Genomic DNA, 13,112 nt, shown 5'->3' with positions numbered 1-13,112 from the left:
ATCTGGCTGGGCTGCAGTGAGGATCAAATACTAGATGTTCAACAAGAATATGGTCAGGAGAGTACAGTGCTCTGTATTTTCTATTTGTAAGCTCACCATGGCTAACTTCAGCTCTTCTGGAAAAGTCAAAGTAGAAAAGTTCTGTGGGGTGGAATGCGTGCTCTTGAGGTCCAGGAGGTAGAGCAAGGAAGGAAGGAAGGGAAGAAATTATTAACATATGTTTCCAATAGGCCAAGAATCTGGATGGGTCACCTTAGCAGCTATTGCCAGTTTAAAAGCCCAGAACAAAAGTGGATGATGGTGATGACAGTCTTGGAGGGGTTGGCTCAGTTCCCATCGTTCCCTTTTAATTGTGCTGTCTGACAGAAGAGTCAGCTCCAGTCTTTGCCCTAGAGATATCCTTCGCTTCTTTTGTGTGTTTCACGTCTTCTCCTCCTTGGTTTACTCCCTCATTTTGGTGGAGCATATCCTGCAGTAGCTTCCTGAGTTGCATGGGGACAAATTTTGAAAGCTTGAGTTTCGGAAGATGTCTATTCTGAAGTCAAAATTTGATTGTTTTATTGGGTATAGAATTCTAGATTTAAAATTAGTTTTTCTTCATGTTTTTAAAGGCCTTGTTCTGTTGTCTAGCTTTTTGTGTATTGTTCTAAAAAATCTAAATCTGTTCTGATTACCTTTTATATATAGGCCAATTTTTCTCCCTTTCTGTCAAGTCTTGTAAAGTGTTCTTTGTATTTAGTGTTTTGGAAATCTCACTGTAATATGCCTTTATGTGGTCTATTTTTGTCCTTTGTGCCAGAGACTTATCCTTGGGTGTTGGGAAATATTTTTACATTATTTCTTGGGTAACTTGCTTCCCTGTTTTCTCCTATTACTTGCATATTGAACTTTCCAAACATCTTCTTGTCTTTGCTCTTATTTTTTTCATCTCTGTCTTTTGCTCTACTTTTTGGGAGAATTCCTCAGTTTTTATCTTTTAATTCTGTTGAGCTTTCTCTTGAGTTTCTGTTCTGTTTTCCGCTTCTATGTGTTCTTTTACCTCTGAATGTTTCTTTTTAAAATGGCATTATGTTCTCTTTTGTGGATACTAGTGATTTTGAAAACTTTTTGCATGGTCTTTATATGACCAGTAGCCCTTATTTTTATTTTAATGTCTTATGTTAGTGGTTTTTCTCAAATCTCCGATAACCTGGGTTGTCTGCTCATGGTTAAGAATGAGGGACTAACAAACTGATTGGAAACTCTAGATGAACAGGTTTGTTAAGTGTGCACGTTATGGTAGAACAACTCTGTCCACTAAAGCTATAATGTGAGTTCTTCAGATTTTCTGACAGCTATAGAAAAAGGCATAAAGAAAAAGCAAGAAGAAATGTGTGAAATTAATTGTAAAAATAGTTTCTGTAATCCAACATATATTTCAATATGTAATAAATATAAAATTATTAATGAGATGTTTTATAGTCTCTTTAATATTAAGTTCTTAGACTCCAGTGTTTGTTTTACATTTATAGCACATGTCAATTTACATGTTGAATTTTCATAAAAAATAGTTGAGATATATGTAGACTTGATAAACTTTACAGGTGAAAGTAGATTCACATACCCAGGATATTCCAAACATACTTAAGTTTAACAATAACAATAAAATAATGAGTTTTTAAATTTAAATATATTTAAAATTAAATAAAATTTAAAATTCTTCCCTTAAGGCCTACTAGTGACATTAAAAGTGCTAAATTATTACATGTGGGTAGTAGCTACCATATTAGACTGCAGAGTTCCAGAGTGATCTACTTGGACTGTGTCTGGAGTTTTAGGTCACTTTTCAATTCCCAGAGAAGAGTCTACCAATTTACCCCCTCAAGGGTAAGGGCCAGGCTGCTGGGGTTCTGAGAAAATTCAAAGGGGAAGGTGCTAAGTGTCTTAGTAGGTAATAATGCATAGATTTACTTACTTTTCTTATTGTTATGGGATTCCTGCCCACAACTGTGCCTTAAATCTCCCAATCACAGACCCTCTTTTACCCAATTCTAAGAATAAAACTTCAAGGACCACCTGAGGGGTTCCATCTGTTGGACGTCAGACCCTTGGTCTGGTGGGATTCAGCCCTGCATCAGGCTCCAAGCTAATGAGAGAGTGCAGAGGCTGCTTGGGATCAATAACTAAACTTAAAAAAATAAAAGAAAAGAATAAACTTCAAGCTTCTGCTGGAGTGAGGGAGGGTACTCTCCCAGTGGTGGGGCCATGAGGAGGACTGGGGGCGTGGGGGTGAGAGGATATACCGGTCCATCCGTCACAAGTGCTGCTTTAAACAGGTTCCAATCAATCCTCTTATTTTTACCCTATCTCTTCCAACCCATTTCCATAGGTGCCTGGGGCTGCTAATTCTTGAGCTTTTGAAGACCTTTAAATACAGATAAGCTTAGTTATTGGCTTTTTCTACTTTTATTTAGGATTCAGCTTGCTTAGGTCTGCTGGTTTACCGCTAGTCCTGTTTATTCCCCAGCTTCAAAATTTGGTTGCACTGGTGCTCTTCTCGTTCTTCCAACCTCATAGGCTCCTTCCATCCATCATGGTTTTCTCTTCAAAAATTTTTTTTCTGTAGATTCAGAAGGGTTTCAAGAAGGGAAGATACTAGGAACTTTAATCTAGTAGTTCCTATTAATCTGTATTCATGAGCAGACTTGGATACTATAAAAGACTTCATTTAGTGTCTATGCTTCTTTCAGTATCTGTACTTATAGTTAAAGGCTTTAGGGGAAGACTAAGTAGGAAGGACAGGAAGATGAAGTATTGAGTGCCACAGTAAGGGCTTGGTTGGGGGCAGAAGAGATGTGACAGCAAGCACGGAGAATGTTGAGAGGAGAAGCATTTAGAGGCAGGTAAGGTGATTAGAGAACCTAATGAAAAAGCTTGGACATTTGAGGTGTAAGCCGCAGATACAGCTCCAGCAGCATTTATCTTTCTGTACTCCACTATGTTTTGTCATTTATACTTTTTATGAACTGGAAATTTCCTGTTCTGTATCTCAGTCCACAACAACTAATGATATAATGAAAATGCTGAGCAGAGCTTAATGTTTGTAAACACTGTATACATAGGATTTGTAAGGAAAACACATAATATGACGTCAATAAACAATACACCCTTATATAGTGTAGCAGCAGGTTTCACTTCAGTAATTGAATTGAACTTGCTGTTTGGGTGCTGTTGGGTTCTCAAACAGAATTTTGCCTGTAGGGTGATTTGCTTTCCTGGTAGTTGCTGCCCTCTGTTGGAAATTTTGAGGAAGTGCAACTTGGATTCTGCATGCATCAATTTTGCTGTTCTTACTCAAACCACTAAAATGTGGTTAATTTTTTTAAGTAAATTTGTTTGTAAGACACCAAGGAAAGCAAGAGAAAGTGGTATCTTCCTTCTTATGAAAAGTTATATTTACTTTTGTATCTATGGCAAGAATTAGTGGGTTTTAAGTGGGAACAAGACACAATTTGGGGAATGCAGAGATTTTAGGCTTTGGTATCTGGAGACTAGAGTTGATACCCAGCTTGTTGCTGATCATGTGATGATTTACTCTACCTGTGTAGGCTTCAGGTTTTTCATTGACACAATGAATAGATTTGAGAGCTTTTTCAGGGTTTGGTATTTTAGGAAAGCAGCCTCATATTGTGATGTTTGTTCATAGGAAATACAATGACTAAGTCTCAGGTTCTGCCCTGAAGGAACTTCGTCTGGAAAGGGGTAGAGGAGACAGACAGTCAAAAGACAACTGTAATCTGCAAGTAGTGCTGTTAGACAGGCAGGTACTTATTACTGTGGAAACATAAGGAGAAGCACTTGTCCAATTAGAGGAGGTATCACCCTTCAGGACCTGTTTGATATAGCCTTGAGAACACAGTCTAGACTGAGGGAAGGAGCAGACTAGGGAAAGTCTGGGGTGGTGAGACAGCATGATCTATTTGTGGACCTGCAACTAGTTCAGGATGCCTAGAAGATAGAGTTGAGGTGGAGGCTTTGTAAGAGATGAATCAAGGGAAAGAAGCCAGGAAGGAATGTCCAATTCCATGCTAAGAAATTTGGATTTTAACCTGAGGGTAGTAGGGAGCCATTGAAGGGTTTTAAGTGAGGAAATATCATGGACAGCATGGCATGTTAGAAAGATTACTCTTGGATGTAGTATGGATAATGGATTTGGTGTGGGGTAGAGAGGACTGGAGATCAGTGAGGAAGCTATTGAAGTAAGTCAAGCAGGAGTTAATAATGCCATAAACTTATATAGTGTTAGTAGGGATGAGCAGAAAGAAAATAAAAGTCTGTAGGCAGAAGGAACAGGTTGCTGGTTTCCTTTTCTTTAACTTTGACCTGTAGCTGGGAGCAATCCAGTTGGCACAGTTTCATTAGACCCAAGTTTTTTTTGTTTTTGTTTTTGTTTTTGTTTTTTAACCTATGTTATATCCATCCTAGAATTGTTGGGGTTATTAGTTGGTTCTGAGGAACATTTTGAGTTTGGAGGACAAGGTCCTAGAAGCAACTGCTCTAGGTGGAAATAAGTTTAACTGTGACAATGGCAACCCAAATTTTTGTAGCTTGCTTCTGCAAATGCCAGGGAACTAAGGGCGGTAACAAAAGGAACTGTTAGTCTCCTTGGGTGTTGCTGTCTGCTTCACCATCCTTCCACCTTCAGTTCCCAGTAAATAGCACACACAGAGTAACTTTAAATTCTATTGATGCTGAGCCAGGTTCGTAACAGCTTCAGGTATGTGATTAGCACTCACTCAGTGGAAGCTTGACCTCCTCTGGACCATGGAGGGAAAAGTTAAGATTCACACTTCACACCAGATTTAACTCCACTCTGACATGGGGCACATGAACATAATGGTACAGATTTTTCTAATCCATAAAAAGATTAGTAAAATAGCTTTGTGGCAGGGACAGAACTAGTTTAGTTGAGGAAGGTTAGCCTAGAGGTATTTACTATATATAGTCTTTTAATAACACGTGCAAAAGGAAGTAATGGTTTAAGATGAAGTATTAGGGCAAAGAATTCCTACTTTACCACCCTGCTTGTTCTGTTCTGTTCTGTTCTTTTCTTTTCTTTTCTTTTCTTTTCTTTCTTTCTTTCTTTCTTTCTTTCTTTCTTTCTTTCTTTCTTTTTTTCTTTCTTTCTTTCTTTCTAGTATGGCATGTACGTAGGAGGGAACATAAAACATATAGAATACTGAAATCAAACCACCCATGTAATCATCATCCGTGTCAAGAAATAGAATATTATGAGCCCCTTAGAAGTCCCCTTTTCCCTTTCTGCAGTCACAGCTTGCCCGGTCATCCCAAGTAAGCTTTGTTTTGACATTTGCGATCATCATTCCTTTTATAATTTTGCATCCTAAATAATAGAGTATAATGTTTTAAAACTGAATATAAATGAAATGACAGATTCAGTTTTAATGTTTGTAAGTAGTTGTAAGTTCGTTTAATGTCTCTGTATAATTGTTCTCCACGGATACATGGTATCCTTTCTACCCTTGATGGCTCTTGGGATTGTTCTGTTTTAGCTACTCTGGTGTTGCTGTGAGCATTCTTGTTATACACACCCTGGTACATACATACAAGTTTCTGCAGAGTAGATTTATAGCAAGGGATATGTTGAGTTGTATATATGCATATCTAACTGTACTAGATAATGCCTTGCCGTTTTCCAAAGTGTCCAGAGCAATTGACTTTACCACTGACAGTGTGAGAGCTCCCGCTGCGCTACAACTAGACAGACATGAAAATGTTGGCCAGTCTTAAGAGTGGGAAGCGATGTAATTGTAGTTTTAGTTGACATCTCCTTGTTTACTAATAAAGTTGAGTCTGTGTCATAGGTGTATTGGTCATCAGTTTGACTCTTTGCAGTTCTCTACTCCACCCCCAACCCCCACAAAGAATCATATATTAGTGACCTTAAAACTCGTGATGCCTCTTAGCTAAGGGAATGTGCTAAGGAGCAGTTGGCTGAAATGTTTTAGCTTGTGGAAAGCAACTTAGATCCTTTCACCTTATTCTTTTTCCCCACCAATCCGTCTGGTGTTTGAGACATGTCCTGGAATTTCACTTCTCTTTCTTCTCCCTCCTTTTTCCTGTTTCCTAGACTCTGAAGCGGCTCATGGCAGATGAGGTAAGGAAATGTTGTTCAGCGTGTGCATGTTTTAGCTCATTTCCTCCACTGTGATACTTATCAGTTGTCATAACTTTGACTTTCTGTAACTTGAAACAGTGATACTGGCTTTGTTCTCACAACCTCCCAAAGCTTTTTCCTAACTCATTGCTCTGTGTTTGGCCCATTGCATGCATTTCCCTGGGACATTTCGTTGGTTTCCAAGGGTAGGCATGTTCTTTAAATTCATAACTGACTTGCAGTCCGGATGCAACCCCTATCACTTGAAGTCCCACAATGCTTACAGATACATAACTTCTACTTTCAAACAGGTGGGGCTAACAAACTGCAGCCTATTGGTGGCTCTTTGATTTGAGCATCTGTACTTGAGCTTTGGGGAATGGTTCATGAGTCTTTGGTTGGCAGAGAGGTGGCTTTTATATCCACCTGTACAATGTACGGTAAGGTAAACTGTATTCTTTGCTGTCAGTTCAGTGCTGCTAGAGAGCTTAGGAATGGCAGGAGAGCTCAGGAACAAAGTTTTCTCATTTTAAGGAGGTTTCAAATCTTAATACTTCACACCTCTTATCTTTGGATGAAAGTGAAGTACAGTCAGTATCCTCAATTAGATGTGAGATTTCTTGTTTTCATGTCAGAAAACTTTTTCTTAAGTTTATTTATTTTGAGAGAGAGAGAGAGAGAATGAGAAGAGGAAGGCGGCGGGGTTGGGGGGCGGGGAGAGAATCCCAAGCAGTTTCTGCACTGTCAGCACAGAGCATAACATGGGACTTGAACCCACAAGCCATGACATCATGACCTGAGCCAAAGCCAAGAGTCAGATGCTTAACCAACTGAGCTACCCAGGTACCTGCATGTCAGAAGATCCTTGAAGTGCACACAAACCAGAGGACCCTTGCACACACAAGAAACTAGAGAGTTGGCTACTTGATGTGTGGATTGTTGTGTAAATGAAAATGGATAACTGCTAATACTTTTTTCTTTTTCTCAGCTGGAGAGATTTACCAGCATGAGAATTAAAAAGGAGAAGGAAAAGCCCAATTCTGCTCATAGAAATTCTTCTGCATCATACGGGGATGATCCCACAGCACAGTCATTGCAAGATGTTTCAGATGAGCAAGTTCTAGTACTCTTTGAACAGATGCTGGTAAGTTTCCCACCCCGAAATATTGTTTTTGTTTCTCAAAATGCATTTGTGGGCATGGTGGGCACTCTTTTGGGCATAATCTCCCTTAATGAGCACCTTTTTCCCCGTAAATATTTGAGATAGTGCAGGACAGGAAGAGGGAGGGGCAGAGAGAGAAGATGAGAGAGAATCCCAAGCAGGCTCTGGGCTAACAGTATGGGTTTGATCCCACAACTGCAAGATCATGACCTCAGCTGAAATCAAGAGTCCTACACTTAACTGACTGAGCTGCCCAGGCATTTCTCCCTCCTTCACCTCTGCCTTAATTAGCCCTTAATTACAAAAAGTTTCAGGCTTAACAGAAATCTTTTTCTAAAAATTTTTAAGATTTTTTTTTTGTTTGTTTTTGGGTTTTTTTTTTTGAGAGAGAGAGAGACCAGTGGGATACGCAGAATCCGAAGCAGGCCCCAGGCTCTGAAACTTCAGCACAGAGCCCGACTCAGGGCTTGAACTCACAAACTGTGAGATCATGCCCTGAGCCAAAGTCAGACACTTAAATGACTGAGCCACTTAGGCACACCTTAATTTATTTAATTTAATTTATTTAAAAAAATTTTTTTATGCTTTTTATTTATTTTTGAGAGACAGAGACAGTATGAACAGGGGAGGATCAGAGAAAGAGAGAAACACAGAATCTGAAGTAGGCTCCAGGCTCTGAGCTAGCTGTCAGCACAGAGCCCGACACGGGGCTCGAACCCACGAACTGTGAGATCATGACCTGAGCCAAAGCTGGACGCTTAACCAGCTGAGCCACCCAGGCGCCCCCTTAATTTATGTTTTTGTTTATTTTTGAGAGAGAGGAAGAGACAGAGCATGAGAAGGGAAGGGACAGAGAGAGAGAGGGAAACACAGAATCCGAAGCAGGCTCCAGGCTGTGAGGTGTCAGCACAGAGCCCAACGTGGGGCTCAAACTCAACAAACCGCAAGATCATGACCTGAGCTAAAGTTGGAGGCTTAACCAACTGAGCCACCCGGGTGCCCTTAACAGAGAACTTCTTAATAATAGTCCTGTTAACAAAGGGCATAAATTTATAAGCACTAGTCCATGAGATTGGAATTGATGAGTTAGCTTAGAAATATCTGATCTGTGACCACCTTGTTAATGTCCTGCCCAGCATTGTGTTAGCCACAAAGACATAAAAAGGTGAGTGGACCAACTCACATAGTAGTGTGGAGACTACCTTTGGGTTAGCCAGGGTAGGTAAAGTTTCACAAAGGATCTTATAGAAGAAGAGACTGAGGAATGGAAAGGCATCATTTGCTCAAGGTCTTCTGTTTAGTGGTCAGTCTGGAAAGAGAAAACTGATGCTACCGTCAATAGAAGACCTTTAAAAATTATGGTTGAAGCCAGTTGTGTAATGAAGTGCACTAAGATGTGACTTAATTTCCTGTCCTCAGTGAGGAACACTAAGTGAGCAGGACACTCATTGAATATCCACTAGTGCACAGTCTCAGAAAGTTTTGAGTACTTCCTTCTAAGGTTTCATAAGACCTGTATATTGCCTGAATATATGATTGTAGATTCAAATAGAGACTAGCAGTAGACCTCATTTAATTAAAAGCATGGGCTTAAAATTCATAACAGAGGGCCTGGTATATAGTAAATACTCAGCCAGTGGGCGTGGACTGCCAATTTACATGTCTTTGGGGCCAGGGAGCTGGCAGGAATAAGTTGGGCCAGATAGCAGATGATGAAAAGGAGTGGGGACTGTAGTTAGATGCGGAAGGACTTGAAGCCTGTCAGGAAGGCCAGCCATGATTCAGTGCCAGTAGGTTCTGCAGCATTCCAGTTGGAAACGCTAGCTCAGTAGTGCCACATACTTCTGATTTTCTAAAGAAGCCAGAAATCTTCAAATTTTGAAAAATACCAATTCTTTCATAACATCACCTATCATAGCCAGCTTTCAAATTTCACCAGTTAGATCATTTTTTAGAAAACCATTTATTCAGTCAAATTACAATTCCAGGTTAGGTCCATTGTGTGAATGTTCTTTTAAGTTTTATTTCATCACAGGTTTTTGTCCCTCTCTTTTATCCTTGCTATCACTGGAAAAAATTTGTGGAAGAAATCATTTGATCTCTAGAGTTACCCACAATCAAATTTGATGGTTGCATCCTGTGATGCTAGAATTCTGTATTTTTATATGAAGTCTTCCAAATTTAAAATGTTGAGCTAGCCAAGCAGAATATACTGTGTTTTGGGGTCTGATTCAACCTGAAGGCCATCTCCTTTGCAATTTCTGTGTTCAATTGATCTGTAAGAGGAGGAAAAAAGCACTAGGAATTGAATCAGAAAGACATCACATTAGTATTACTATTTTGAAGCATCATATTAGTATTTCTCTCTCATACGCACACAGTGGAGAGAGAAGAGAGAGAAGAAATAGAATGTATCCATTTCCCCCCTACCCTTTCCCCATTTCAAATAATATTTTGGACTTGTTGGGTTAAACCATGCTCATCAAGGTCCTGGGCTAGGACATGTGGTTGTACATGTAGTAGGCCCAAGCAGAGCCTTTTTTCCAATAATACACCCAAGTTATATCTGTCGATATCAGAGTTTTCTAGTTCATTCTTCGTAGAAGTGAGTACAGGGACGGAATGAGCCAGGGTGAGGGGTGTAGATGCCTGAGAGTGGTGCACATCTTGTGGGTGTTTGGATGATGCCAGTCATGTAGAAGAGGTTTGTAAGATCCAGTCCGAGGACAAAACCAGTATGTGTCCTTTTCTTTCAGTAATAAAAAATTTTTCACTTATTTTAAGAGCCCATTTTTGTTAGGAAAAGCATTAAGTGTATAAAAGTGTTCATAGGAATTTATGTTTAAATATTAACCATTAACATTTAATCCCTGAGGGGTATTCATTATCTGGTAATAGCTTAAACCTCAAGGGACCAGGAAAACTTATTTATTCAGTAACTATTTAATGTGTTTAACTTCTCACTAAGTATACTAAATATTAAACACTGAAAACTTGTAAGGAATTTGATGCATTTCCCCCCCTTTTTTCCCCTCCCTCTCCTAGCTGGATATGAACCTCAATGAGGAGAAACAACAACCTTTGAGGGAGAAGGACATTATCATCAAGAGAGAGATGGTGTCCCAGTACTTGCACACGTCTAAGGCTGTGAGTCCTAGGGCAGGTGCCCATCACCTGGGACACCCTGCCCTCATCTTGGACCTGTTCATTTTACCAGTTTTTTAGAACATCGTGTGTCTTCATCAGTCTTCTTTTATTCTGTCATATAAGCCTATTCATGTTTTACTCTCATTTGAGTTAACCATTTTTAACATACTTTTTGCCTGATCCAGTCTTCATGAAGTATTTGGGGAATGGGACAGGAAATTCTGAGCCTTGCAGAGTTTGGTAGTATTTATGATGTGTATTTGCCTCGATATTCAAAATGTAGGGACTAATTCTAGTCCATTTGGTGATTGGGTCCAGTGTTGATTAATCTCTCCATATGCTCCCTCTAGGGCATGAGCCAGAAGGAGAGTTCTAGGTCTGCTATGATGTACATTCAGGAGTTGAGGTCAGGCTTGCGGGATATGCCTCTGCTCAGCTGCCTGGAGTCCCTTAGAGTCTCGCTCAACAACAACCCTGTCAGGTGAGGATTCTGAAGTGGTAGCAAGAGTAAGAGCCCAAGGTTAAGGTTTACTGATGGAGTCAGCATGTCGGAGAATTCTGGATTGGGAGTAAAGAGTTTCTGGGTAGAATTTGGGCAGTTATTGGTTGCTTCTGTTTGACATTGCATTGTCTCTGTTCCTTACAGCTGGGTGCAAACGTTTGGTGCTGAGGGCCTGACTTCTTTATTAGACATCCTTAAACGACTCCATGATGAGAAAGAGGAGACCGCTGGGTGAGGACTTCCAAGTTTTGATATCTTCCCAGTGGAGGGTAGTGGGGGACTTGACTGTATGTTCTAAAGGAGAAAATGGCAGTAAAATGAGAAGTTGTGGACCAGGAGAATATGTTGTTATTTGAGAACAAAGTTTACCTAGGGCAAACTACAGGGTGAGAAATGATTACAGATGTAGGGAACGGAAGAGGAATGGTGGATAATGCATAAGATAGTGGGTCTCGCAGCATAACTACCTGATCTGCAAGTGGGGTCGGAGTTCATCCAGAGCTCCTCAGGCACCTGGTCTGGTTGTATCCCATTTGAAAGTCTTAGAATCCACTTGATGAGTTTGGGACTGGCTTTATGACAGTCTTCAGGGTTGGGATAGTTCTGGGGATACCTTGCACTGTTTTAGGCTACCTTGAAGCTAGCCCAACCCACAGTGAGTTCTGTACTCTCTGGCATCTTTCCAAAACAAAACACCAAGCCTATACCTCCTGAGTGTACAAGCCTGAAACCTTTGAAGTAATGAGGCAAGCATTAATAGCTGGGATGTTATCCTGATGGAGTTTAGCAGTTAGAAGCCTAGAGGGAATTAAACAGAAGATTTTAATGTAGTACTAAGTTCCTGGATTGCAGGATTAACCAAAGGTCTGATGATGGCGAGCTCTCTTCGCTGCCTGTTTCTGCTAGTGTTTCAGGGCAAAGTGCTGTGTGCTAGAATTTACTCAGCTGCTGACTGGGGATGTCTTGAAGACCCTTGTTTGCAAGATTGAAAAGGCAAGTGGCAGAGGAGTATAGAATAAAGGGAGTTGACTGGTTTTGTCTTCCGCACACAGGGGCTACGATAGCCGTAACAAGCACGAGATCATTCGTTGCCTGAAAGCTTTTATGAACAACAAGGTGAGATGTTCCCTTTCTCATTCCAACCCCCATTGTGACCCCTCCTCTCTATTTTCTATCAGCAAACTCCAAAAAGGACCTGGGATGGAGGTTAAGACTTGGAGTGCTCCCTTTTAGTGTTACCACTTTTTCAGTGCCACATAAGTATGTTTCTATGGACCTTCCCCCCGCCCCCATTCTGATGTCTTTCAGAAGGTAGGCTTCCTTTCTTTCTTCTTTTTAGACTCTGTTTTGCTAATTCTTGAATTTCCTGGCTTGTATTTGTTTTGGGAAGGTTTATTTTTTTTTCTCTGGTTATTTATTTGTTTTCAGGACTGTTTTACTGTAGAATTTTTGTTTTTTTCCTTTGTTTAGTATTTAAATATATTTTTGAAGTTTATTTGAGAGACAGAGTGAGCAGGGGAGGGGCAGAGAGAGAGGGAGACCCAGAATCTGAAGGTGGCTCCAGGCTATGAGCTGTCAGCACAGAGCCCAACATAGGGCTCAAACCCACAAACCATGAGATCATGACCTGAGCTGAAGTTGGACACTTAACTGACTGAGCCACCCAGGTGCCTCCTCATTGTTTAATTTTTTTATAAGTAATTTATTCCATTGGGTGGGAGGGGGCATTAAAAAGAAATAAAAGAATTAAAGATTTTTGTTCTTGAAGACTAGAATTGTGTTGGATCTAATATAAAATTATTTTGCTCTGCCTATCTCTTTGTAGCTCAGGAAAGTTCCACCCCTGCGTTAGTTTGCTAGAGCTGCTATACAGAGTACTATAAGGTGGAGCACACTGTATTTAACAAGGGAAACTTAATGACTTATTGTCTCACAGTTCTTGGAGGCTCTAAATCCAGGATCAAGGTGTTGGCAGGATTGGGTTCTTCTGCAAGGGTTGGTGAAGGAGAGGATGTTCCGTGCCTCTCTCCTGGCTTCTGGTGGCTTGCTGGCAATCTTTGGCATTCTGTGGCTTTCAGATGCATCACTCCAGTGTCTGCCTTCATGTCCACAAGGTGTTCTTCCTGTGTGCATGTGTGTCCACA

The 13,112-nt window shown here is 40.4% G+C and overlaps 1 protein-coding gene across 4 annotated transcripts in view; it reads left to right on the top strand.

Annotated features, from left to right (window-relative positions):
* Positions 1–13,112, top strand: part of DIAPH1 (diaphanous related formin 1) — a 101,502-nt gene that overhangs the window by 19,285 nt on the left and 69,105 nt on the right. For 2 of the 4 annotated variants that reach the window (XM_029942089.1, XM_029942088.1), the window contains exons 2-7: positions 6,131–6,157; positions 7,146–7,301; positions 10,365–10,466; positions 10,817–10,947; positions 11,113–11,199; positions 12,021–12,084. In XM_029942089.1, coding sequence (XP_029797949.1) covers positions 6,131–6,157; positions 7,146–7,301; positions 10,365–10,466; positions 10,817–10,947; positions 11,113–11,199; positions 12,021–12,084 — 567 coding nt within the window. The remainder of the gene's footprint in view (positions 1–6,130; positions 6,158–7,145; positions 7,302–10,364; positions 10,467–10,816; positions 10,948–11,112; positions 11,200–12,020; positions 12,085–13,112) is intronic. The other 2 variants (XM_029942092.1, XM_029942091.1) reach the window with 1 other exon arrangement.

Source organism: Suricata suricatta, chromosome 6 (genome assembly GCF_006229205.1).
Source record: "Suricata suricatta isolate VVHF042 chromosome 6, meerkat_22Aug2017_6uvM2_HiC, whole genome shotgun sequence".
NCBI classification, from domain to species: Eukaryota; Metazoa; Chordata; class Mammalia; order Carnivora; family Herpestidae; genus Suricata; species Suricata suricatta.
Note: the sequence above shows the minus strand (reverse complement) of the source record. Positions and strands in the feature narration are given on the sequence as shown.